The sequence below is a fragment of the Pelophylax lessonae genome (genome assembly GCF_965119305.1).
Source record: "Pelophylax lessonae genome assembly, chromosome: 5".
In the NCBI taxonomy this organism is placed as follows: domain Eukaryota; kingdom Metazoa; phylum Chordata; class Amphibia; order Anura; family Ranidae; genus Pelophylax; species Pelophylax lessonae.
In genome coordinates, this window is record NC_138772.1 from 47,982,584 (window position 1) to 48,008,033 (window position 25,450).

A 25,450-nucleotide genomic window follows, 5' to 3' on the forward strand; every position below is an offset into this window, starting at 1 on the left:
CAGGAAGCAGGTCCGAGACCCGCTTCCTGATTGGCCGAAAGGCGAACGCATGCCATTGGCCGAGGAGGAGGCGGGAGGACTCGAGGAGACGCGGGGAACTGAGGAGAAGCCGCCGCTGCAGGTAAGTCTCTCTGTATTGAATGGGGGCACGCTGGTCTCTCTGCATTGAATGGGGGCAGCTGGTCTCTCTGCATTGGCTGGTCACTCTGCATTGAAAGGGGGCATGCTGGTCATTCTGCATTGAAAGAGGGCACGCTGGTCATTCTGCATTGAAAGGGGGCACGCTGGTCTCTCTGCATTGAAAGTTGGCACGCTGGTCATTCTGCATTGAAAGGGGGCACGCTTGTCATTCTGCATTGAAAGGGGGCACGCTGGTCCATCTGCATTGAAAGGGGGCACGCTGGTCATTCAAACTTGTATTTAGATGCATTTTACTTTAATTACATCAGTATTTTCATAACAAACAATACATGTGCTTAGGGGGTAAGGGTTTCTTTAACTAATCTAGTGGAAGAGACTCGAGTGCTAAAATCCTGCGGATTAGGGGGCGCAAATTACTTGCCTTGCCCCGGGTGCTGACAACCCACGCTACGCCACTGCCCGGTGCTGTTCATTTTCTGGGCTTTTGTTTGAGAAACTATTACTGTGGAGAGTGTCCTCAATTCACTGCTCAGTGTTCATGGAGTATCCTACAGCTCCCTATGCCCTATCCTCCAATCAGCAATACATTTAAAAACCTCTAGACTGTTTAATAAGCCAGAAGCATGACTGCTGCTGTGTGCCTGGCTGCTATTGCACTAGTCTGGGAAATTTACCTGGGACAAATCCACACCCCCTACATATTTTGCGGACACAAGTTGCATAAAGAATTACGACTACTATTCCTTTATAATGGCTTTTGAAATGTACAAATGCCGCAATTTAGAAACTGGATGAAAGGTTTAGCACTGGGTAATACTTTTTGAAAGAGTAAAAAGTGCAATTTATATACAACTATATAGATCAGACCAAAATGAGTGACAAATGAGGAGGAAAGAGGGGCAGAGGGACTTTGCTCCATATCAGGGACAGTCCCTTGAAATCAGGGACAGTTGGGAGTTATGCCTTTGCATTACCATTACAATTCTTATTATCACAATGCACAAGTGTGAATGTGGCCCCAAAAATTAAAAAAATGAAAGACAGCCAGGTAACTGGCATGTTTACTTCCACACAAAAAATGTGAAATATTTTTTCGAGCATCAAAAGACATTTGATAGAGCATTGGCCATATAAACAGTGCAACAACTCCAGTCCTAGTCATCACTTTGGAGCAGCCACCTATGAAAGATGATGGGTTGCTCTTTGCTTGTTACCCTATTAAATAAGCCAGATAGAAAGAGAGGGTCACCAATAACAGGCAATAATGCATGTGTCCGCCTTACAGTGTGCGCTGCAGCAGAAAGTGGTGTCCTTTGAACTGGAGTCCTCCGATGGCTGCGATTATCCCATAAAACGATTTGTCCAGAGTACGTTCCACCGATCACGAGATTTGGATGAAACCGAGCAAAGCAGACAGACATGACAGAGGACTGCAAGACAGAAGAGAAATGATCAGCTTAAACCATGTGAATAACCAACGGCTGATAATTGGGCAGGCTACCTTTAATTAATATTTAGGCCTCTACAAATGGACTTCAGCTTGTTTAGGAACATTGTGAGCAGCAAGCTTTTACAAGGACCCTGTGACATGAGAAGTCTGAGGCACCTTTCACGCGGGCTTTCCGACCCGGTCCGCCTGTACGTTTTTCAAGTGGATCTGATTGGATGCTCCATGTACCTCTATGGAGCAGCGGATGTTAGCGCTGACATGTCCGCTGACACCCGCTGCTATCCGATCCTGTCCGTGAAATCCAAACAGATGGAAACTCTATTTTCTATCCGTCTGGAGGGTCGAAATGGATGAAAACGGACAGGCGGTCCATTCTCATCCAATCTCCCCATAGAGGACAGCGGGGATCTGACAGCTCCGTCTCTGCACACAGAGCAGAGACTGAGCTGTCATCCGCCTGCTCAGCGGGGATCGGTGGATCGATCCCCCCGCTGAGCGGAACGGACTCCGTCGGGTGCACCGCCCGTGTGAAAGGGTCCTAATGCATTAGGCCCCTTTCACACAGGTGGACCGTTCAGATCCGCCTGTCAGTTTTTTTGGCGGATCTGAACGGTTCCCCCATGCATCCCTATGGGGCATCGGATGTCAGCGGAGACATGTCCGCTGACACCCGGTCCGATCCGATCCGTCAAATCTGGACGGATGGAAACCCTATTTTCCATCCGTCCAGCGGATCAGATGAGAACGGACCGATGGTCTGTTCCCATCCGATTCCCCCATAGAGATGTATGGTGCTCTGACAGCTGTGTCTCCGCACACAGTGCGGAGAACAGCTGTCATTCTCCTTCTCAGCGGGGGATCAGCGGATCGATCCCCCGCTGAGATAAACGGAGTCCGTCCAACGGACTCCTAGTGTGAAAGAGCCCTTAATTTAATATTTCAGGAGATTATTAGGCGGTCCGTTTTCATCCAATCTCCCATAGAGGAGAGCGGGGATCTGACAGCTCCGTCTCTGCAAAGTGAGTGGAGACGGACCTGTCATCCGCCTGTTCAGCGAGGATCGGTGGATCGATCCCCACTGAGAAAAACGGACTCCGCCGAGCCCACCGCTTGTGTGAAAGGACCTTAAGGGAACAACATACCTGTAGAAAGATAATAATTACCTTTTCAGTGCCCATGGCACTAAAATGTGCTCTATTGCTGAGAAATGGTCCCCAGAAGCATTCCTCCCAACATTCTGAGATGGGAACAAGGGACACCTATTATCAAAAGTATGTAAGCCTAGGACACACCCCCTGTCACGCCCCGTTTCGGAGAATTATACAAAAAAAATTATTAGTTAAACCCACAAGTATTTATTTTACCAATATTATTCCTTTATACTGGCTTTTGAAATTAACCACTTGCCGACCAGCCGCTGCAGTTATATCACGGCAGGTCGGCAGGATCCCGCGAATCACCATACCTGTCCGCAGGAGCAATTCCACTCGCCAGCGGGGAAGCCAATCCACGGGGCCGGCGGCCGCGATCCCGTGAAGAGAGAACAGCAGTCTGCTGTTGTAAACACAGTAGACCGTTGTTCTCTCTGGAATCAATGCAGAGCTCCTGTGATCCTCCTATTTAGGAACACAGATCTCTGTGTTAATTCCATAAGCCCATCCCCCTCACAATTAGAAAACACCCCCCAGGCTCACACTTAACCGTTTGATCGCCCCTGGATTAACCGCTTCCCTGCCAGTGTAATTATTACAGTAACAGTGCATATGTTTAGCACTGATTACTGTAGTAATGTCACTGGCCTCCCTCAAAGTGTCAAAAATGTCAGTTGGGGGTCCGCTCTGTCCGCCGCAATGTCGCAGTCCCGCTAAAAATCACAGATTGTCACCATTTTTTTGGGGGAATTTTAAATAGCAGAAATTTAAAATATTGTTTTTTTTTTTTTTTTCAGAATTGTCGCTCTTTTTTTGGTTATAGTACAAAAAATAAAAATAAACAAAAAGGTGATCAAATTCCACCAAAAGAAAGCTCTATTTGTAGGGGGAAAAAAAGAACTCAACTTTATTTGGGTACAGCGTTGCATGACCGCGCAATTGTCCGTTACATTAATGCAGTGCCGAATAGCTTAAATGGCCTGGTCATTAACCCCCGGTTCACACTTCTGCGTGTGCGGGGTTCGCATGTAATGTCGGAGCGCACTGCTCCTTCATTACATGCAATCGGCTGTGCGGTGCGAGTTTAGCCATACACTTTGTATGGCTAAATTCGCACCGCACCCGCAGCAAAGACGCACAGGACCCTTTTTGGCAGCCGCATCAGGATCGGATCGCACAGCGGTTCATACTTGTGCGATCCGATCCTGTGTGAACTGCACGATCGCACTGTGATATGCCATCAAACTGGGGGTGTCGTTAAGATTACATTGACACCCCCAGCGTATTGCATATAGCAGTGTGAACTGCCGGGGGTGCGTGTGCGATGCGGGAACAGGCTGCGGATTCGCAGCCTTCCCGCATTGCATTAGTGTGAACCGGACCTAAGGGGGGAAATCCTCCGGTCCAGAAGTGGTTAACAAATGAAGCAATTTAGAACTTTTATCACTGGGAAAAACTTTTATGAATGATAAATAGGACATTTTATATACAACTATATAGATCAGACCAAAATGAGGGAAAAATGAGGAGGAAAGAGGGACAGAGGGACTTCGTTCCAAATCAGGGACAGTTCCTTGAAATCAGGGACAGTTAAGAGCTATGCTGAAGTCTTCTGAAAAATCAATCTTCTGGGTCCCCATAGCTTGCAAAAAAATTCTGAGAAGGGTTATAACCCTCCCTTACGCTATCCAAAATTAGAAAAAAAGTTTTGCCTATAGTTCTACTTTAACCACTTCTGGACCGGAAGGTTTTACCCCCCTTAATGACCAAGACATTTTTTGCGATATGGAACTGCAATATTTTACCTGACAATTGTGCGGTTGTGCAAAGCTGTACTCAATTAAAATGTGTGTACTTTCTTTCCCACAAATAGAGCTTTCTTTTGGTGGTATTTGATCACCTGTGCGATTTTTAGTTTTTGTGCTATAAACAAAAAAAAGAGTGACAATTTTGAAAAAAAAAAAATACCTTTTACTTTCTGCTATAAAACACAGCTAATAAATTTTTTTTAAAAAAATCAATTTTTTTTTCATCATTTTAGGCCAATTTGTATTCTGCCACATGTTTTTGGTAAAAAAAAATCCCAATAAGTGTTTATTGATTGGTTTGCGGAAAAGTTATCGCGTCTGCAAACAATATTTTTATAGCATTTTTATTTATTTATTTATTTTTACTAGTAATGGTGATGATCAGCGATTTTTAGGGGGACTGCGATGTTGCGGGGGACAGATCGGACATCTAACTGACACTTTTGACACCTTTTGGGGACCAGTGACATTTTTACAGTAATCGGTGCTAAAAAAAAAAAAAAGCATCGTCACTGCACTAATGACACTGGCAGGAAAGGGGTAAACATCAGGGGTGATCAAAGGGTTTAAGTGTGTCCCTAGGGGGTGCTTTCTATCTGTGTAGGGGAGGTGCTCTGACTGGGGGAGGACAGGGATCTGTGTTCCTGCTTACCAGGAACACAAGATCCCTGTCTTCCTCCCTGTCAGATCACAGCTTTGCCTCTCCCGGGGACATCGAGTCCGACAGACCCATTGATTGACATCCCCGCTAGCCAATAACGGTGCAATCGCACCATCTAATGGCTAATGAATGAAACGACATACAGGTATTTCGTTTCGCACAATACAACCACGCTGCTGTAGTATATACACAACGGGCGGTCGGCAAGTGGTTAAGACAAACTCCTAGGATGCTTTTAGCAAGTTTCAAGTAATGCTGAAGAATGTTTAGCAGCTTTTTTGAAGTGAGAATAAGCCCTTCCATTAGAGATGTACATTTGTCTAGTTTCTTTAGGCTTCATGCACACTTGTTTAAAAATAGCTGCTACTACAGGAGTTTTGTGTTCTGCCTGTAGAAGCTGCTCAATGTTATCCTATGTGTCCATGCACATTAGGACGATTACAGACATATTTTGAGCTCAATGGCTCTTCTGGTTTGGGTTTCTGATTGGAGCTTTCTGGCAGAAAAGAAAACCACAAAACTCTCCTAAACTCGTCTAAGGCCCCTTTCACACTTGTGCGACTTGTCCTGCAACATGAGGCTGCAAAGTCGCATGGCAAGTCGTACCCCATGATTTTCAATGAGTACTATTCATATCTGTGCGACTTCAAGTCGCATTGACTTCAAAGTAGTCCCTGCACTACTTTGGTCCCACTTTGATGCAACTTGAGGTCCATAGACCTCAAGATTACACAGGCATTACTTCAAGTCGCGTTGAAGTCGTGGCAAAGTCATATCAAAGTCCCGGCAAAGTTAGGCACCTTTCAGGTTGTACAAGTGTGAACGGGCCTAAACTCTGTACAAAAAACGCAACGTTAACGTTTTGTTTTCTGCCAAAGGAACTGGCCTTTTTTTTTAACCCAGTGTGCACGGAGCCTTAAAGTGTTACTAAACCCAGAATCCTGCACTATATCTGCTCTCCCACAGTACACAGAACATGGAAATGCAATTATTTCAGTAAATATAAACTGCTAAATACCTTTTCTCATCAGCAGTATATAGCAGTCTTGTGATTTCTATCAGTATCTGGTTAGAGCTTGTAGAAAGAGTTTTCATTCTATGCTGACTGTCCTATGAAGCTGCAGGGTCCCTAACTCTGTCTGGACAGTGCTGATTGGCCTGTCCTGATCACATGCACCCTCCTAAGAAAAACAAAACAAAAAACTCTCTAGCAATACACACCAAACTAAAGCCCTGTACACACAAGTCGAAATTCGGCCGGGAATTTTCGTCCGGCGACCGATCTGCCGATTTTCGGCTTGTTAGTATGGTGCTTCCGACAACCGACTCCGACTTTTCGGCCGAAAAAATCCTGGTGTGCAGGCTATATAATTTTTGTCGACCATCAAAACACGTCTGATTTTCGTCTCATTAGTACAGATTTCGATGGGGAAAAATCTTATGAGCAAGACTAGGCATGCTCAGAGAGAAAGAACACAAAGAAAGCAATCCAACACATGACATCACTTCTGAAGTAGAATTCTGTCGTACGGGAAAATTCGTGCGGTCTAGAGCACATTCCAACCAACAGACACCACTCTGGACAAAAGACGGACGACCGGACGGCGGAAATTCGTTGCATGTGTACGAGGCTTAAGTTTAGATACAAAAGACAAGGGTTAGATTTTTTTTATGTTGTTTTCAGTGTCTCCTTTTGGGAAATTTATTTTACTTTTACCCCAGACACTTAGCAGGAAGTGAATATAAATCTCCCCAAAGTGAGGGTAAATCACTAGATCAGGCGTATCATTGGAATATACCTCCTTTTCTCCTGTACCAATGACAACTATAAAAATGTGAAAATCATTCACTGCTATCTTGGTGTATATTGTCATAAACCTCCCTGGCGGTATGATTATGTCAGGAATTCTGTACCAAAAGCGGTACAATTTTTTTCATGGAAATTTGGCGTTATGTATTATAGGCCTACAATTCTTAGTAATTACTGACTTAAACCTGACCAAAACAAGACTCTAGTAGACATCCCAGATGTGATAAATTTGAAACACAAATGCATGAATTATAATCGAATCAATAATATAATAAAATTATCGATTAGATTACAATTAATGCGTTATATATATATATATATATATATATATATATATATATATATATGTGTGTGTGTGTGTATATAGGTGTATATATATATATATATATATATATATATATATATATATGTGTGTGCAAGGAACGGAACTAGGAAGTCATCACACCGACGGACGAGCGGCGGGGATCTCGGCTGGTGGTCACAGCAATGAGAGATCATTGCTGGATCGCCAGGAGAAGGTAAGAGACACCGCTGCGCTCTCTGCACATCTACCCTGAGCGTGACTCGGGGATACCGATCCTAGACTAAAAAATCCACCCCGAGTCACGCTCGGGATTACCGCCAGGGAGGTTAAGAGGGTGGATTCCCCTTATGGGTGAGGCCAATGGGGGGGGGGGGGCAAAATGAGGTTTCGCCTAGGGTGTCAAAAATCCTTGCAGCAGTCCTGGTGACGTTGCAAGTGACAATTTGCATCTGGTGGCAAGTGACATGGCAAGTGACAAGCTGTTTCTGGTGGCAGGCAACGTGGCAAGTGAAATACTACATCTGTTTTTCAAGTGACAGTCTGCATCTGATGGCAGGCAACATGGCAAGTGACAATCCGCATCAGGTGGCAAGTGACATGGCAAGTGACAATACACATCTAGGGGCAGGCAGCATGGCAAGTGAGGTGGCAAGTGACAAGCTGCATCTGGTGGCAGGCGATGTGGAAAGTGACAATCCGCATCTGGTGGCAGGTGACGTGGCCAGTGACACGCTCAGAGCTCCCACTGATTCTGCATTATGGTGAGTTAAAATATTTCCATTTTATTTTACAATCTAATAAAAGAAATAATGCACTTCAATCATCCTGACACCATATCAACCATGGAGCCGTGATGATTGAAGCACTAACACCAGCCATTGCCCCGACAAATAGCACACGAAAAACCGCAGTGCCCCTCCCGAGAATAGACTCTGGATCCACCCCTGGCTCAGCGGGGGATCGGTGGATCGATCCCCCGCTGAGAAAAACGGAGTCCGCCGACAGACTCCCATGTGTGAAAGGGGCCTTAGGGTCTATTACTACTTTAAGAAAGATGCTGAAAGGTTGCTAAAAGCTTTAAAAATACTTTGTGAAAGTTTGCTGTTCATTCCTCTCTTACCCAAGCTTAAAAGGGAGCTCCAGTCTCCCCCCCCAAAAAAATTTAAAGTCAGCAGCTACAAATACTGTAGCTGCTGACTTTTAATATAAGGACACTTACCTGTCCATGGTTCCAGCGATGTCCTTACCCAAACCGAGTCTTCAATCGACTTCAGGTGCAGGCGCTGGGATCTTAGGTAAGGGAAATCGGCAGTGAAGCATTTTGCCTTCAAAGCCAGTTTTCTACTGTGCATGCGTGTACAATGGCGGCGGTGGTTTGCATACTGTTCAGCCCGGATCTTCCTTTCCTCATCAAGATGCCGAAAAGGTTTCTGACTTGTAGGAGGACCCCCAATGTCTGGCAATTTTGTCCTGAATTTGCGACCACAAAGAAGTTCCGCAGGACTAACGCCAGTGACAGTATGCGGAGTTGTGCGATAAGCCAAAAGAAAACGCCACAGTTCCTTTTTCCAGCCTCTTCTCTCTAAATGAGCAATCCACAAAGCTTTCAGCAAGGTTCGATTCTGGCGTTCCACTTCCCCGTTAGCCTGTGGCCAGTATGGAGTTGTACGATGATGTTCAATAGCATTTGATTTCAGATAATCCTGAAATTCCTGAGAAGTAAATTGGGCACCATTATCACTCACAATCCGTTTAGGCAACCCATGAGATGCAAAAATGCTCTCCAACCCCTCAATTACAGTTGATGATGTAGCTTTAGTGAGAACTACCACCTCTTGCCACCTTGAATAATAGTCCACAACAACTAAAAGATGGTGTCCAGATGGAATGTCGCACAGATCAATGGCTAAATCTTCCCATGGTCCCTCAGGTAGAACAGTGTGAGTTACTGGTTCTGGTTTAGGTTTGCTGCCCACCAACTGACATGCTCGACATGAAGAAACCAAACGTTCCACATCCTTGTCAATTCCTGGCCACCAGACTTTCTCACGTAATCTTTGTTTGGTGCGTACAATGCCTTGATGGCCCTCATGGGCTAAATGTAATGTACGTTTCCGTAAGTCTTTAGGCATCACAATACGATGGCCACGTAGAACTAGTTGTCCTGCAATACTCAGCTCTTGTTTGATTCTGTGATAGCTTGGGTCACAATCCACCCAAACCCCTTGTCTTACACATTTTCTCAACCGAGCAATTTCCGGATCCACAGATGACAATTCTTCAACCTCCCGCGGTGTCAATGCCTGAGGCATGGCGTTAGTAGCCACAAAACGAATGTACTCTTCTGCCAGGTTATGAACAGGTGCAGAAGACTGAGGCAATCTGGAAAGTGCATCTGCCGCATTAGTCGGTCCAGGTCTGTACCGCACTGTAAAGCGATATGGTAACAATCTGAGAACCCATCTCTCAATTCTGGCGGATGGTTTTGAGCGTGGCGAATATATCACTTCCAGAGGCTTGTGGTCTGTGATGATTTCAAAATCAAGGCCGTAGAGATAGGTGTGAAACCTTTCACATCCCCAAACAACAGCCAAAGCTTCTTTCTCGGTCTGAGAATAACGTCTCTCTACATCAGTGAGGGATCTGCTTGCATACTGAATAGGCCTGTAATCGCCTGTGCATTGTCTCTGAACCAAGATGGCGCCTAACCCCACAGGGCTAGCATCGACAATAACTTGGGTGTGTGCAGTAGGATTGAAATAAGCCAAAGTTGTGGCGCAAGTCAGCCGTCTCTTAAGTTCATCAAATGCACCTTGTTCCAAAAAGCCCCACTTCCACGGGACTGCTTTGCGAGTCAACACTCTCAAAGGTTCACTGACAGTCGCCATATCTGGAATAAACTTGGCACAGTAATTCACTAGCCCAAGAAAACTGCGTACTTCTGCAGGGTTTTCAGGATTTTTGGCATCAGACACAGCTTTAATTTTACAGTCCTCCGGGCCAATGCCCCTGTCAGACAGCACATGGCCCATAAAAGTCATTTTATTCATTTGAAATGTGCACTTCTTCTCATTTAATGTTAACCCTTTCTCCTTCAAGCGATTTAGCACTGCACGGAGACGTTCATCGTGCTCCTGTGTGTTTGTTCCCCACACAATTATATCATCAGAAATGTTATGCGTGCCTTCACAACCATGTAGCACTTGCTGAATCACATGTTGATAGGCCTCCGGTGCGGACGATACACCAAACATCAACCTCTTGTATCTAAAAAGACCTTTATGGCTTGCAAATGTAGTGATGACTCTAGATGCTGGGGTCAATTCAATCTGATGATAACCCCATTTCAAATCCAGTTTACTGAAGACACTTGCCCCATTCATTGCATGTAGAACATCTTCAATAGTGGGAATTGGATGTCTCTCTCTCTGCACAGCTTGGTTAGCACATCTCATGTCCACACAAATCCGAATATCTGTGCCCTTTGGTACAACAACTAACGGCGATACCCATGGAGTGGGCCCTTCCACAGGTTCAATAATGTCAAGGTCTAGCAGCTCTGCCAGTTTGTGCTCAACAGGTGATCTCAGGCTATAAGGAAGTCTGCGTACTGGCTGTGCAATAGGCTTTACATGTGGATCAATGTGAAGCTCCAACTGAAAATCCTTTAATTTTCCAAACCCAGAGAAGCAATCTTTAAATTCCTCTTTCAATGCAGAAATAGCAGGAGACACCATATTCACTCTTGCGCTGCCTACATCACGGCCAATCTGTAACACCCCTAGTGCCATTGCGGTTTGACGACCAAGCAGAGGCGACCCTGTGCCATCTACAACATAGAATTCGGTCTGCAATGGAGGACCAGTCTAATGTGTTTGAACAGAGGTATAAAATTTGCCTTTAAGTTGCAGTGGTGTACTGGAGCCATAAGTATAAATCTGTTTAGTGGTGTTACACAATTTAAGGTGATTTTCTCTGCCATTAAGACTGTGCCAAGAAGCCAAGTCCATAACATTGCATGTAGCTCCAGAGTCAATCAACACTGACACATCTGTATTTCCAATCTTAATGGTTAATGTCCCGGCTTGCAGAGAACACAGGGAGAATATAAATTCACAGTCAGAAGCACTCTCTTTATCCTCAGCTATAACATTTACTTGTGCAGATGGTCCTTTGGTTTTGTTATCTCTGGTTGTACTTCTACACACAGCTGCAAAATGACCTGTCTTTCCACAAGCAAAGCACATTTTATTCTGTACCACAGTGCAGTCCTGACTTGTGTGTCCCTCCCTGCCACATTTATTGCAGGTGATGTGTAAAATCCTCTTTGGAAAACTCTCTTTCCTACTCCAGATATTCCTATTATTATAGGTAGGTTTGGAGACTGTATTGACAGATGCAGTGTTCTTGGTTTCAATATGCAGAGCCTGGAGCTCAGACAGTTCAATGGCTCTTGCAATCTCCTGCAGACTAGTAAGTGTGAGACTAGGTTCTCTCAATAATCTCCTCCTGAGGTGCACAGATGTGCATTTCTCTATGACCTGATCTCTGATTATCTCCTCAATTACAGTCCCAAAATCACAAGACTTTGCCAGATATTTCAGCCTAGTCACATAACTGTCTGTAGTTTCTCCCAGTTCTTGCACAGCCTGTCTAAACTTATATCTTTCATAGGGAATATTTTTCTTTGGCTCAAAGTACTCACTCAGTTTATTCATGGCTGTCTCATAGTCTGAATCTTCCCCTGTTGCTTCCAGGGTTTCAAAAATGTCCTGAACTTGAGGTCCAGCTAGATGCAGCAACATGGCTCTCTTCAGAGCAGGTGCAGTCACTCCTGTGGCTATAACATAGAGCTGAAATCCCTTCTTCCACTTGTCCCAGCGCTGTGAGAGACCAGACACATCAAACGGTCCGATAGCCGGTAAATCCAGAAAGCTAGCCATCCTCGTCGCCAAAATGTAGTGTATTAACACAGACAGGCTGTACAGGTTGCTTCTTTATTCACTGCACATCAGCATGCAACTAACTTCAGCCACACCCAGCTCCCAGACATATACATAATTGTAACATTTTGCAGACAGCAACTTAACCCGTTGCTTACCATACTACAATGCGTGGGCAGCGATGCGCTTTGTGACTGGTCTCTCTGTCTTCTGGGACCTGTGTGTGTACCAGAAGGCTGTGGGGGGGGGGGGGCGGGAGGAGGGCACCGGACATCTTCACTGATGGACATGGCAATCTGACCCGGAAATTAGGAGCGGGTACCTGCAAAAGCCAGGTACCCACTCGCCCCCCCAAAAAAAAGGTGCCAAATGAGGTGGCAGTGGACGGGGGAAGGAAACAAACAAGCAAAACTACCCCTTTTGGGTGAAGTTCCGCTTTATGTCCATATGTACCAAACATAAAAGGCAGAGCAGTGAACTTTGTAACTACAGTGTATTTACTATATTGTTCTTTGCTTACTGATAGGCAGAACTATCAAACCCAATATGCGTATGCTCTACCTGCTTACCACCATCAACCCAGTACACATACCCACTAAAGCTAGCCATACACATATAACATGGAGCTGCAATTAACCAACAGTTAATTGCCAACAGTTTCACAGTAAAAGACCCTTCCTAAACCACCCATTCAATTTATACCCAATCAGGAAGGTTCATACAGTACGTAACTGCTTGTAACATTTGCTGACCCAATTAACAAATAGTAAATGGTTTAAAGTGGTTCTAAAGTAAAAATGTTTTTTTTTTAACTAACCCATTCCTAAAAACTTACCTGACTCCTGGCTGCAGCACCAATCTCCTCTCTTCCTGGGTTCCCAGGAGATATAGACAGCAGTGGGAGCCAGTGGTTCTTGTTACTATCAGTCAAACTTCTGAGAAGGGGGAGCGGGGGTGTTGCTTACTGGTAATATGCATGTGTCTATGGACGCACACAGCCCGACTCTGGAGAATGCCCACATGGGTGCCACCTTAGCACATGGATTTATTAGGGAGCACACAGAAAAAGATGGAGCAAACATCACCGGCAGAGGATTCCAGAAGAGGAGGTAAGGGACCACTGTGTAATATCATTGTTTGTTTGTTCTGAAGACTGTTCTGCTTTGTATTGAAGAGAATGGGAAAAAAAGAGAGAAGACAGCTATACCCAGGAAAGCAAATGATCCCAGCATGCTGTGCAGCTTTCCTCAACCAGGCTTCCGTAAAAGGTTGCTAGGGGTTCCTAGAGCTATGACTGATTGGCCTTACGTTTGATGCTGCCAGCATTGGTCCAGGGTCCTGGTACCAATGTAGGCTGACGTTTTTCTGCGGACATCATTACATGAGGAAGGTTGCCCACTTATGCTTTTCCTCCTCCTAGCAAAACTTCTAGCTGCAGCATGTAAAAATGTAAAGCCACTGCATTTCTGGTGGTGCAGTAATTGGGACTGGTCTAAGGTCTGAAATTGCAGCAATTGGGCATGATCTAAAGTTGCATGAATTAATCTGAAGTATACGGTGCACTATTTTTCACGGGCACACCAGTTGTCTATTGCTTGTAAACTGAGCATTTTTACAAAGCAGTGCAAATTTACTTTTGCCAAACAATTACTGGTGTTTAATCCATCACTGTCATTTAAAACACATGAATCTGCAGTAAATGTTTGGTGAATGTCAGATTCATTCTATATACACGCCTTGGTTCACACTGGATGCGGTGCAAATTCGCTGCGGATTCTGCACTACATCAGAATCGCAGGCACACTGTGCTCTGCAAACCACTGCAGGTGTCAATATAAAGTTAATGACACCCCCAAATCGGTTCGCAGAATGCAGTGCGAACTGTGAAATCAGACAGGAATCGGATTGCATGGGTGTGAACAGCCATGCGATCTGATTCTGGTCCGGGCAAAAAAAGGGTCCTGCACGAGTTTGGCCTGAATGCGATCCAAATTCAGCCATACAGTTTGTATGGCTGAATTCGCAGCACACAGACATTACATGTGATCTGCACAGCAATGCGGTACGAATCACATGCGATGTCTGGCATCACACTAGTGTGAGCTGGCCCTTAACCGGTTGCCGACCGCCGCACGACTATATACTGCGGCGGTCAGCCCCGGCCAGGCAGAGTGACGTATCGGTACGTCACTCGCCTGTCACTGACTTGCGAGCCTATCGCAGGCGGGCGCGCGCCCGCCGAGGCGCGCGCCCGCCGCGGCTCGTTCACAGACAAGTCAGTGCGTGTGACCGGCGGACTCGATGTCCGCCAGTCACACTGCGATCGCTCCTGTGAAGGGAGAAAGACAGAGCAGCTTGTGTAAACAAGCTGCCTGTCAGTTCTCCCTGTGTAAAAGTGAAGATCTGTCCGTTCTACTATGTAGAACGGTTGATCTTTGCTTTTACACCAATAGGAATGTCCCTGTACAGTTAGAATCACGCCCCTAGGACACACTTAACCCCTCCCTGTCCAATAAAGTTAACCCCTTCCCTGCCAGTGTCATTTTTGCAGTAACAGTGCATATGTATAGCACTGATTACTGCAGTAATGTCACTGGTACCCCCAAAAGTGTCAAAAATGTCAGTCAAGGGTCCGATCTGTCCGCCGCAATGTCGCAGTACCGAAAAAAAAAATCGCAGATCGCCGCCATTACGCGTTAAAAAAAAAAACACCAAAAATGACAAAAATCTTTCCCTTTGTTAGTAAACGCGATAACTTTTGCGCAAACCAATCAAAATACGCTTTTTGCGATTTTTTTTTCCCAAACATAGGTAGCATAAAAGAAATTGGCCGAAAAATGTTAAAAAATTTTGATTTTTACTTTTTTTTTGGGGGAATTTCATATAAAAAAATGTGAAAAATATTGTTATTTTTGCAAAATTTACGCTCTTTTTTTGTTTATAGCGCGTGATCAAAAAATCGCACAGGTGATCAAATACCACCAAAAGAAAGCTCTGTTTGTGGGAAAAAAAGGACGTCAAATTCGTTTAGGTACAGCGTCGCACGACCGCGCAATTGACCGTTAAAGTCACGCAGTAAAAAATCGCAAAAAAACCCCTGGTCCTTTAGCAGCCAAATCCTCCGGGGCTTAAGTGGTTAAAGTGTTTTCTGAATGGCCCTCATGCCAAGCAAGCAACCTCTACATTGATTTCCATCTTGACTAAGGCATACCAGAGGTAGTGCATAACCTGCCACCATAGACCACAATGGCCCTGTGAACCCCACCTGCCACTTACAACTAAAATGGTAAGACCGACACACTTTTGGAGTGAAAATTAACCATAGTGGCTATTTATTACATATCAACATTCCTTTAAACAGAAATATAATAACGATAATGATCAGGGTTGCCAATCCTTGGAGGCTCTAACGAACCAGCAACAAATTTGTATCAGCGGAACCACCTGAAGGTCCTCAGCCACAGAACACCGGCTCGAGGACAATACCAAATTTTCACTGACACCTCCATTTCCACCAGTTCCAGGTAACCCATCCCACCGTTAACTGGGATTGAACAGAGGACGCCATACCATAGACGGGTCCTTACTCTGATGTTACACAGTAAAGTTTGGACACCTCTAAGGACCCCAATGGCCCACCAACAAGTCCACCATCCATAGGGCAGGAGGGTGGGAAGTTTCTTCGTCGTCTGTTGCCTCAAAGTGCACTCAGACTTTGCGTCCCCGCCTCAAAATTGTTGCTGCCCCTCCCTATCCATTAATTCCACCAGTTAGGCTACATTCACACCTGAGCGTAGCGTTTTTGCGCGTTTTTTACCGCGATTTTGCCACGATTTTTACCGCGATTTTGCCGCGATTTTTACCGCGATTTTACAGGCGTTTTTTGTGCAGGCGTTTTTAGATTGAATAGAAACCAATGGAAAACGCCTGTAATCTGCCCAAAAAGAAGCTCATGTACTTTTTTGAGCGTTGGGCGTTTTGCTTACAGCGTCAAAACGCTCAGATGTGAACAGGGGCCATTGAAATGAATAGGATTTGTCTTGTTGGGCGTTTTGAGAGCTGATCCTAGAGCAGAAAAACTCCCCAAAAACGCCCCAAAACGCCTACATGTGAACGGAGCCTTAAGGTATGTGCCTCTTATTCTGAACTCTTGAGCATGCTTTTTATTTACCCCTCTGACTCCTGGACTCCCCTGCTAGCCCAGTCATGCCTGCCCTTCACCTATTTATTTATTTTTTCTAATTTAAGCAGATCAGCCAGCTATGACACATGCACACTTGGACCAATGTAGTTATGCAAAAATTTGCATACCTCTAATTCAGCTTTAAAGCTAGACTTCAGGCAGATATAAGGACACAAATTAAAGCAGCTCTGTAATCATTAACACATTATTAAAATGTATATATTTTTTAGTGAAAACAGGGTGGGGACCTGAGTTTGACTTAGTATCGGCCCTTATGCAGTCCTTCTTTACCAGAGCTCAAGGAGGGTAAAGCAGCACACAGAGCCAATCATGCAAATGACATGCATAGAGGAGGAGAGAGCAGAGTGACAGAGTGATGAGCTCATCAGTGTGCAGTCATGGGAGAGAGAAGACCTATAAGTGAAACTGCAGCAGACAAAAAACAGGTCCCCCCACTTCTGGCAATTAGGCAATACTGTGCTGGGGTGTTAAAATTTCAGGCCTAAACACTGTCACAACTTGTCATGCGACTTGAGAGTTCAAAGTTGCGTGACAAGTCACACCCCATCGGCAATGGAACCGTTCTAATCAGTGTGACTAAAGTCACTTAGAAAAACTACTGCACTACTTTGGTGGGACTTCAACAGGACTTGCATTAACTTCTGGTAAAGAAGTCGTATGCAAGGCGCAATGAAGTTGTTAAAGGGTGTCGGCTTCAAAATCACGTGACTTTGTAGCCGTGCCAGTGTGAACCGGGGCATAATGGACAGAAATACAAATCTGTTTGGAACCCTCTTATTTGTATTTCATCTGTGCATTTAGCGGATTGCCTGGTGTTCATTTTAAACTATATTATGTTTTACCACTGATCTCTCTGTGCTCGTTTTTTATGTTTTAAATTATTTCCCACCTCCCATCCCTTTCCCAATCCCACACTTATTTGGCAATGCTATATTCATTTGGCTGTGCAGATAAAATGCATTTGAATATGAGAATAAAAGGATGGCAAAAGAAGAAGAAGAGAAAAATGAGAGACAGAGAAAGATAGAAGAGAGAGAGAGAGAGGAGAGAGCGGGAGAGAGCGAGAGAAAGGAGAGAGAGAGAGAGTGAGAGTGAGAGAAAGGAGAGAGAGAGAGAGAGAAAGGAGAGAGAGTGAGAGGAAGAGAGAGAGAGAGAGAAAGGAAAGAGAGAGAAAGGAGAGAGAGAGTGAAAGGAGAGAGAGTGAGAGAGAGAAAGGAAAGAGAGAGAAAGGAGAGAGCGGGAGAAAGAAGGGGGAGAGAGAGAAAGGAGAGAGAAGAGAGAAAGGAAAGATGGAGAAAGGAGAGAGAGAGAGGAGAGAGAGAGGAGAGAGAGAAGGAGAGGAGAGAGAGAGGGAGGGAGGGGAGAGAGAGGGAGAGAGAGGAGAGGTGAGGGAGAGGGGGGGGGGAGAAGAGAGAGAGAGAAAGAGAGAGAGGGAGAGGGGGAGAGGGGGAGAAAGGTGAGATAGAGAAAGGAGAGAGAGGGAGAGGGGGAGAAAGGGGAGAGAGGGAAAGGAGAGAGAGGGGGAGAAAGGGGAGAGAGGGAAAGGAGAGAGAGGGAGAAAGGAGAGAGAGAGAGAAAGAGAAAGGATAGAGAGAGAAAGGAGAGGAGAGAGAGGGAAGGAGAAAGGAGAGTGACAGAATGAGAGAGAAAGGGGAGAGAGAGAGAAAATGAGAGAGAGAGAGAGAGAGAGAGAGAGAGAGAGAAAGAGAAAGGAGAGAGATGGATGATGAAGAAAAAGAATGGGGAGATTTAAAGTGTATCTCCAGCCACAAGGTTTTTGTATTAGTTTTGGATAGAGTGTGAAACAGTTGAATTAAGCCCAAACAGGGCTCTGAACAGGTAAACAGTTTTTGATCCCCCTTCCAAGCCATCTTCCATGTATGTACCCTGTTTGCATTTTTCCCTGACACAATAACAAGGCTGAGGCTGTTAATCACAGGCTGTGTGCTGGAGCTCCCTCCCCTGTCACCTTTTTTTAACTCTTGGTGTCAGAAAAACTTGTCTGAAGTGACTCATGCAGATAGCAGAGGAACTGGGCAGCAGATAGAAATGACACCTAGTGCTCTGAATTGAGACATCTACACACTACAGAGGGATATGCTTTGTTCATATTTCATATCTAAGGTTTACAACCACTCTAAGACATCTAGTGGTAAAAATAAACTACAGGGATGGACAGCACAAAAGTTTAACCTGGAGTTGGGCTTTAGTTTATGCTACTGTACAACTACTGTATAAGAAAAAAAATGTATTTTCATAGTTGAGCGGCTTATTTGATTGTGCAGATATTGTAGAAGTCACTAGTGACAGTAAGCTAAGACGTGTTTTCCAGGATCCCTGTGAAGAACCATCTGATACAAAAATGAGGAAAGTCTGTGTTCCATCAGGATTTTATGTCCTCAGACATGGCAGGCCCGATGGTAGACAATGAAAACATTTGTAATCTGGTCCGGTCATCATGTGGTCTTAATATTAGCGTGTCCTGGCACAAGACTCCCCAGTCTGCTTCCAGCAGACTTACAACATTAAAAATACACATGGATTATAGAAACAAATTAAACAGACTTTCCAGCAAAGTAATATCCTGGGTCTGTGCAACACATGAATGGCCTTTTCATAGACACTTTTTGTGTGGCTAACTCTGTGGTTGCCACTTTTTTATACAGGAGCTTGGTGCATAGATAAGGCAAATGGATTCGAGAAAAAACAAGTCCAACTACAGCCCAAAGGTTTTTTTTGGTTGGGAACAGAATATAGAAGGATTAGGACCGGCATCCCCATTTGCAAGATTTCAACAAACTTTCTGTATTTTTGACAATGTCATAGAACAGGAAAATAGAAAACTTTACTTACTTTCTACTTGATAGGTGTCAGACAGAACGAGAAATCCCACAAATGGGGAAACAAACAAGCAACAATAAACACATTTTCTGTGTGAAATGTTTGTCCATTACTTTGTCCATTACTTTGTCCATTACAGGTTGCCTTCCTCCACATTGTTGTTGGGGAGGAAGTCAAAAAGGACAGGGTTCCTCAATGGTTTTTCCTGGGTAACTGGGGAGCTATCCTATTGGATGCTGCCGCCCCATGTGACTCTAGCAGCCATCTTTTTTTTTTAAAGCCCATGGTGTGTGAACACACTCGAACTAACACCAGGTGCATAAAAAAGTGCACACACGCAAACGTGAGAACACAAAAAGTGCACAGGGTGTGCGAACGGTCCACCTCCGAAGAGAACGGACCTTCACCTTGATCCCCCGGGGCGCAAGACTCCTGACAGGGACTGAGGTACTCACTATGGTCTGCCCGGCCGAAACCAGGCAAACCCTGTTCTCTGGGAGGACTGCCGAAACAGCACACCCCAAGTACTAGGTGGGGCTCCCCCGAAGGGAGACGCCATGAGAGAGGGCGAACTAAGCCAGAAGGCCATATCCCCTCTCTCCCAAGACTTTCAAGGTAGGCCCGAGGACCCACGCCCTACTCATTGTGAAAAAGTGAGAAAGAAAGAAAGCGACAAGCAACAAAGAAAAAAAAAAACAAACAAACACAAAAGTGGGGGAAGGGGAAGTGGAGAAGTGCTGGAGTGTCAAGGTGCAAGACCTTGACAGGCCCTTTGGCCAGGAATGAAAAAATTTCTCTGGTCGTCCCTAGAGGCAGGTGCGAAAAAAGTGTGTGTGGTGCAGTGACCAAGGTGCCGAAAAACTCGAGGGGAGCTCCCCCACCGTGATAATTAGGGCACCCATGGGCTGCCATCCCAGGGGCACATACGCCATAAGCTTCTTTCGGGTCCCGGCCTTCGGCCAGACCAGTGCAGCCCCATCCCTACCAGGAGGCGTTGGAATTTAGGCGGCTTAGGGAGAGCCTGCCTTCAACTCGGGACAAGCCTTTTTCAAGGCCAGATAAAACCCAGGAGGAAAGGCCTTCCCACGACGATCACCATTCCTGCCAATTACATCCAGGAACAGTACTAACCGGCTCATGCAGGACCGGCTTTCTCGCTCCGTGATAAGAACAGATACTACACTTGATCTTAGTCAAAAGGCTGAAAGGCCGAGAAGCAATAGTAAGGCAGAGCCTACTTAGGGCCCTGGCTCCCAGATTTGGCATGTATTTGTGAGTTGGTAGAGTAGGGGCAGGTCCCCCAGCCAGTTAGGGACAGTACTAGGGGTAGGAGAAAGGTTTCTGACAAGGAGGGAAAGTGTAGGGTCGCTACTCCTTGGACATCCTCCCGATTGGGAACAAGGCAGCCAGACTGCATTGTCAATTCAGCTGATACCGCTCTTTTTACATTACTGGAGACCTGTACCTGGTTGGGCAGCCTTCCCAACAGGTTTGTTGTGAACTATCACCGTGCTATTTCAATACAAGTTCTCCATTGCATCTGACTGTGTGAATTATTTCCGCCGCACCATGCTGCACCCCCCCCCCCCCCAACAGTTTTATCACTTCTGTCTGAATTAGGGATGACGTTTGGGTCTGCTGCTAGCATGGGTTTGTATTGAATTCCTGGGACTTGCAAAGTTCAAGAGAGATAGTGGCTTTTGCCATTGGTACATGCCCCCATGGTAGTGACTAACTTCCTATGCCTTTTGTTTGACAATAGCTTGCTTATTAGCCCTACAAATAGCCAAAATTAAACAACCATTTAAGCCCACTACAGACATCAATAGGATTTCCCACAATGATTTGTGAACCTCAAGCAGATTTACTCATCACTAGTCAGCATTTTATTGCTCCCATAAGGGACGTTTTTAATTCTTGCCTAGGTGACGGATATCAGACATAACAGGAAAAGAAGACAAGTCTCCTTTATGGGAACACATACAGCATTTCAAATCTGAATGGGGGTTCTATCCCTTCCCCACTTTATCCAAAAGTAAAAAGCTGAGCATTTAAGGGACAGTTAAAGTGGAGCTTTCCTCCCTTTTCTAGCTCTACATGCTGATATGAAATCATTTTACATTCATTAGACATACATTTTTTGCTTTTATTGGTTATTATGCCTTTTCTACTTCCTGGTTGAGTGGGGCACTGGCGATGCACCCAGGGCCTCACAGCTGCATCCTAGGAAGTTCCTGTCACATGTTCCAGGAGGTAGACTCAGAGTTCCAGGAAGTAAATAGAGATGAATTAAAAACGGCCATTGTTAGAAGAATGGCGAGGAAAATAAAAAAGAGGTGTGCAAAAAATAAAAAGCCTGCAATTATCAGAAAGAATCTGTTTGTTGATTGACATTACTAAACATTTTTTAAGATGCTTCTGCTGTACTTTTTATGATAAGGGTGAAGTTTCTATTCAAGGAGTAGTCTGTAAATACATAAAAGCACTTTCTGGAGGCCACCTTGTGTTACTATTTTGGCCAGAGGTGTTTGTTTCACTCATCGGTGCCCATTTTGCACTGTCTCCACAGAGCAAACTAGCTCATGTGTTAAAGTGAATCTATGTAGGCATGTATAGCGAGCATATAGTTGCATACCCTGCAGAGCACCCTAGTAATCCAAAAGCCCAATGAGTTCTAAAATGAAAGTAACCACTACAGTTCCTGAAGAGGCAATTATGGCGCTTTTCCACTGCATGGAACTGAACGGTTCGGCTCGCTTTTGTGCTTTTCCACTGCTGGTACCGCATGGTATGGTGTAGGAACGGTTCGGTACGGTACGGCGGCGCTTTTCCACTGCATGCAACCGAACGGTACAGCTCTCAAAAACAGTACCACCTCGATTGTGGTTCCAAGAGGTACCATACCCGGTACCATATCCCACAATCCTTTGCATGCAGTCACTACTAGCCACTGATTGGTCAAAGAATCCCACCCACCCCGTTGTTATCCCACCCACTTAACTTTAGTACTACTTTAGTGGAAAAGCAAACCACACCGTACCGTACCGTTCCAACACCGTATCATGCGGTACCAGCAGTGGAAAAGCAAACCGGGCCAAGCAGGGCCGAGTAGAGCCGAGCCGGTACTTGCAGTGGAAAAGTGCCATTAGTCCCTATCTTTCAGCACTTAATTCTTCATACAGAAGCACCTGCTCCTATTAGTGATAGGCCAAAAGTAAGGTGCGAAAACAGGAACTGGTGTTAATATTTACATAGTAGAGTTCTAGATTCCCAGGGAGCTCTACACGGCATGTGATTATACCTGGAGAATGCTTTTTATATCTGCATTACACCATACCTTCCAACTTTTTAAGATGTGAGCGAGGGACCCCTATTAGCAAAAGTATGTAGGCATAGGACACACCCCTGCCACGCCCCCTTAAAGAAGCATTATTAAAAAAAAAAAAGATTAGTTAAACCCACAAGTGCTGTTTTTTTTTTTTTTACTACTACTATTCCTTTATACTGGCTTTTGAAATTTACAAATGCAACAATTGGGTGAAAGGTTTAGCACTGGGAAACACTTTTTAAAACATAAACAGTGCATTTTATATACGAATATATACAGTATCTCACAAAAGTGAGTACACCCCTCACATTTTTGTAAATATTTTATTATATCTTTTCATGTGACAACACTAAAGAAATTACACTTTGCTACGATGTAAAGTAGTGAGTGTACAGCTTTTTTTAACAGTGTAAATTTGCTGTCCCCCCAAAATAACTCAAGACACAGCCATTAATGTCTAAGCCGCTGGCAACAAAAGTGAGTACACCCCTAGGGGAAAATGTCCAAATTGAGCCCAATTAGCCATTTTCCCTCCCTGGTGTCATGTGACTCGTTAGTGTTACAAGGTCTCAGGTGTGAATGGGGAGCAAGTGTGTTACATTTGGTGTTATTGCTCTCACTCTCTAATACTGGTCATTGGAAGTTCAACATGGCACCTCATGGCAAAGAACTTTTTGAGGATCTGAAAAAAGAATTGTTGTTCTATATGAAGATGGCCTAGGCCAGTGATGGCGAACCTTGGCACCCCAGATGTTTTGGAACTACATTTCCCATGATGCTCAACAACACTGCAGAATGCATGAGCATCATGGGAAATGTAGTTCCAAAACATCTGGGGTGCCAAGGTTCGCCATCACTGGCCTAGGCTATAGTAAGATTTCCAAGATCCTGAAACTGAGCTGCAGCATGGTAGCCGTCTTCCATACAGTGGTTTAACAGGACAGGTTCCACTCAGAACAGGCCTCACCATGGTTGACTAAAGAAGTTGAGTGCACGTGCTCAGCATCATATCCAGAGGTTTTCTTTGGGAAATAGATGAACGAGTGCTGCCAGCATTGCTGCAGAAGTTGAAGGGGTGGGGGGTCAGCCTGTCAGTGGTCAGACCATATGCCGCACACGGCATCAAATTGGTCTGCATGTCTGTCGTCCAAGAAGGAATCCTCTTCTTAAGATGATGCACAAGAAACCCTGCAAACAGTTTGCTGAAGACATGCAGACTAAGGACATGGATTACTGGAACCATGTCCTGTGGTCTGATGAGACCAAGATAAACTTATTTGATTCAGATGGTGTCAAGCGTGTGTGGTGGCAACCAGGTGAGGAGTACAAAGACAAGTGTGTCTTGCCTACAGTCAAGCATGGTGGTGGGAGTGTCATGGACTGGGGCTGCATGAGTGCTGCCAGCACTGGGGAGCTACAGCTCATTGAGGGAACCATGAATGCCAACATGTACTGTGACATATTGAAGCAGAGCATGATCCCCTCCCTTCAGAGATTGGGCCGCAGGGCAGTATTCCAACATGATAATGGCCCCAAACACTCCTCCAAGATGACCATTGCCTTGCTAAAGTGATGTCATGACTTTACTTCCGGGTACTGGCGCCAAATTCAAAGAAATTACAGCATTCAAAACAGCCAAACTTGGCGTTTTAAATGCTTTTAAGTGCAGAGGAGGGATTTGGGGTCTTTTAGACCCCCAGATCCCTCCACAAGAGTACCTATAAAAAAAAATATATATTTTTTTTAATGTACACAAATATTGCCCAATATCGGCCGATACCGATATGCAATGACCAAAATATCGGTATCGGCAATAAAAAAAAGGTATCGGTCGATCACTAGTTTTTATGTAGTTTGCGGAATATACTGTATTAAAGTCAGAAGTTGATATTTGACACCTGCTGCCATGTAAAATAAAGCGTGAAACGCTTTAAAAGCTTTTACATTTTATCCCCTGCCAGTAGGGCACCACCTCACCTTATATTTATCTATGAATACACAATCACAGACAACATGGATTTGTCAAGTTGAAAGTTTACATTTCTTTTCCAGAGCAGAAACAGCTCAAGAATTGTAAATCTATATTCATGTTAATGGTCAACTCCATCCTAAATTAAAGCGGAGTTCCAGCCACCTGTAAAAAAAAATAAAAGCCAGCGGCTACAAAAAGTGTAGCTGCTGACTTTTTAAAAACAACCACTCACCTGTCCCACGGTCCAGAGGTGCAGCCCAGCGGTCTTCATCCTTGGTCCTCCCCTGGCATCTTCACTATGAGCACCAGGCTGTGCCAGCTTGCAGCTTCACAGCCGGGTGCCAACTATGCATGCGCAAGTCATGCGGCACATTGTGAATGGTGGATGCAGTCTTCTGGGACCTGTCAGTGTTCCAGGTGGGAGGGAGGAAGAACTGCGGCTGCCAAGTGCTGTGGCGTTCGGAACGGAAGTGGGAGCAGGTACCTGTCAAAATTGGGTACCTGCTCCTCAAAAGTGGCATGAAGCGGGGGATGAGTCCTTAAAGCGGAACTTCCCCTTTTGGGTTGAGTTCCGCTTTAATATTTCAGGTTTTTTTTTTTTTTTAGCCGGCTGGCAAGTTCTTCTAGAATACACTGTGTTTTGGTAATGTGCAAATATCAACCTTCTCATTGTCACTATTTACACAGGAGCTTCTCAGCCAGAAATACCCCTTTGGGAAATATGAGAACCAAATAAAGGAGATATAGGACTGGATCTGTAATAGTGAAATCAAAGAAGAAAAATTGACTTGACGTGTTACATGACATGTGAGTTACATTGTCAGTAACTGGACAATG

General features: G+C 44.9%; 1 protein-coding gene across 2 annotated transcripts in view; it reads right to left on the reverse strand.

The window, feature by feature from the left end:
- DYNC1I1 (dynein cytoplasmic 1 intermediate chain 1) overlaps nt 1-25,450 on the reverse strand; it is a 684,705-nt gene that overhangs the window by 279,091 nt on the left and 380,164 nt on the right. For both annotated transcript variants that reach the window (XM_082258382.1, XM_082258383.1), the window contains one exon: nt 1,425-1,571. In XM_082258382.1, coding sequence (XP_082114508.1) covers nt 1,425-1,571 — 147 coding nt within the window. The remainder of the gene's footprint in view (nt 1-1,424; nt 1,572-25,450) is intronic.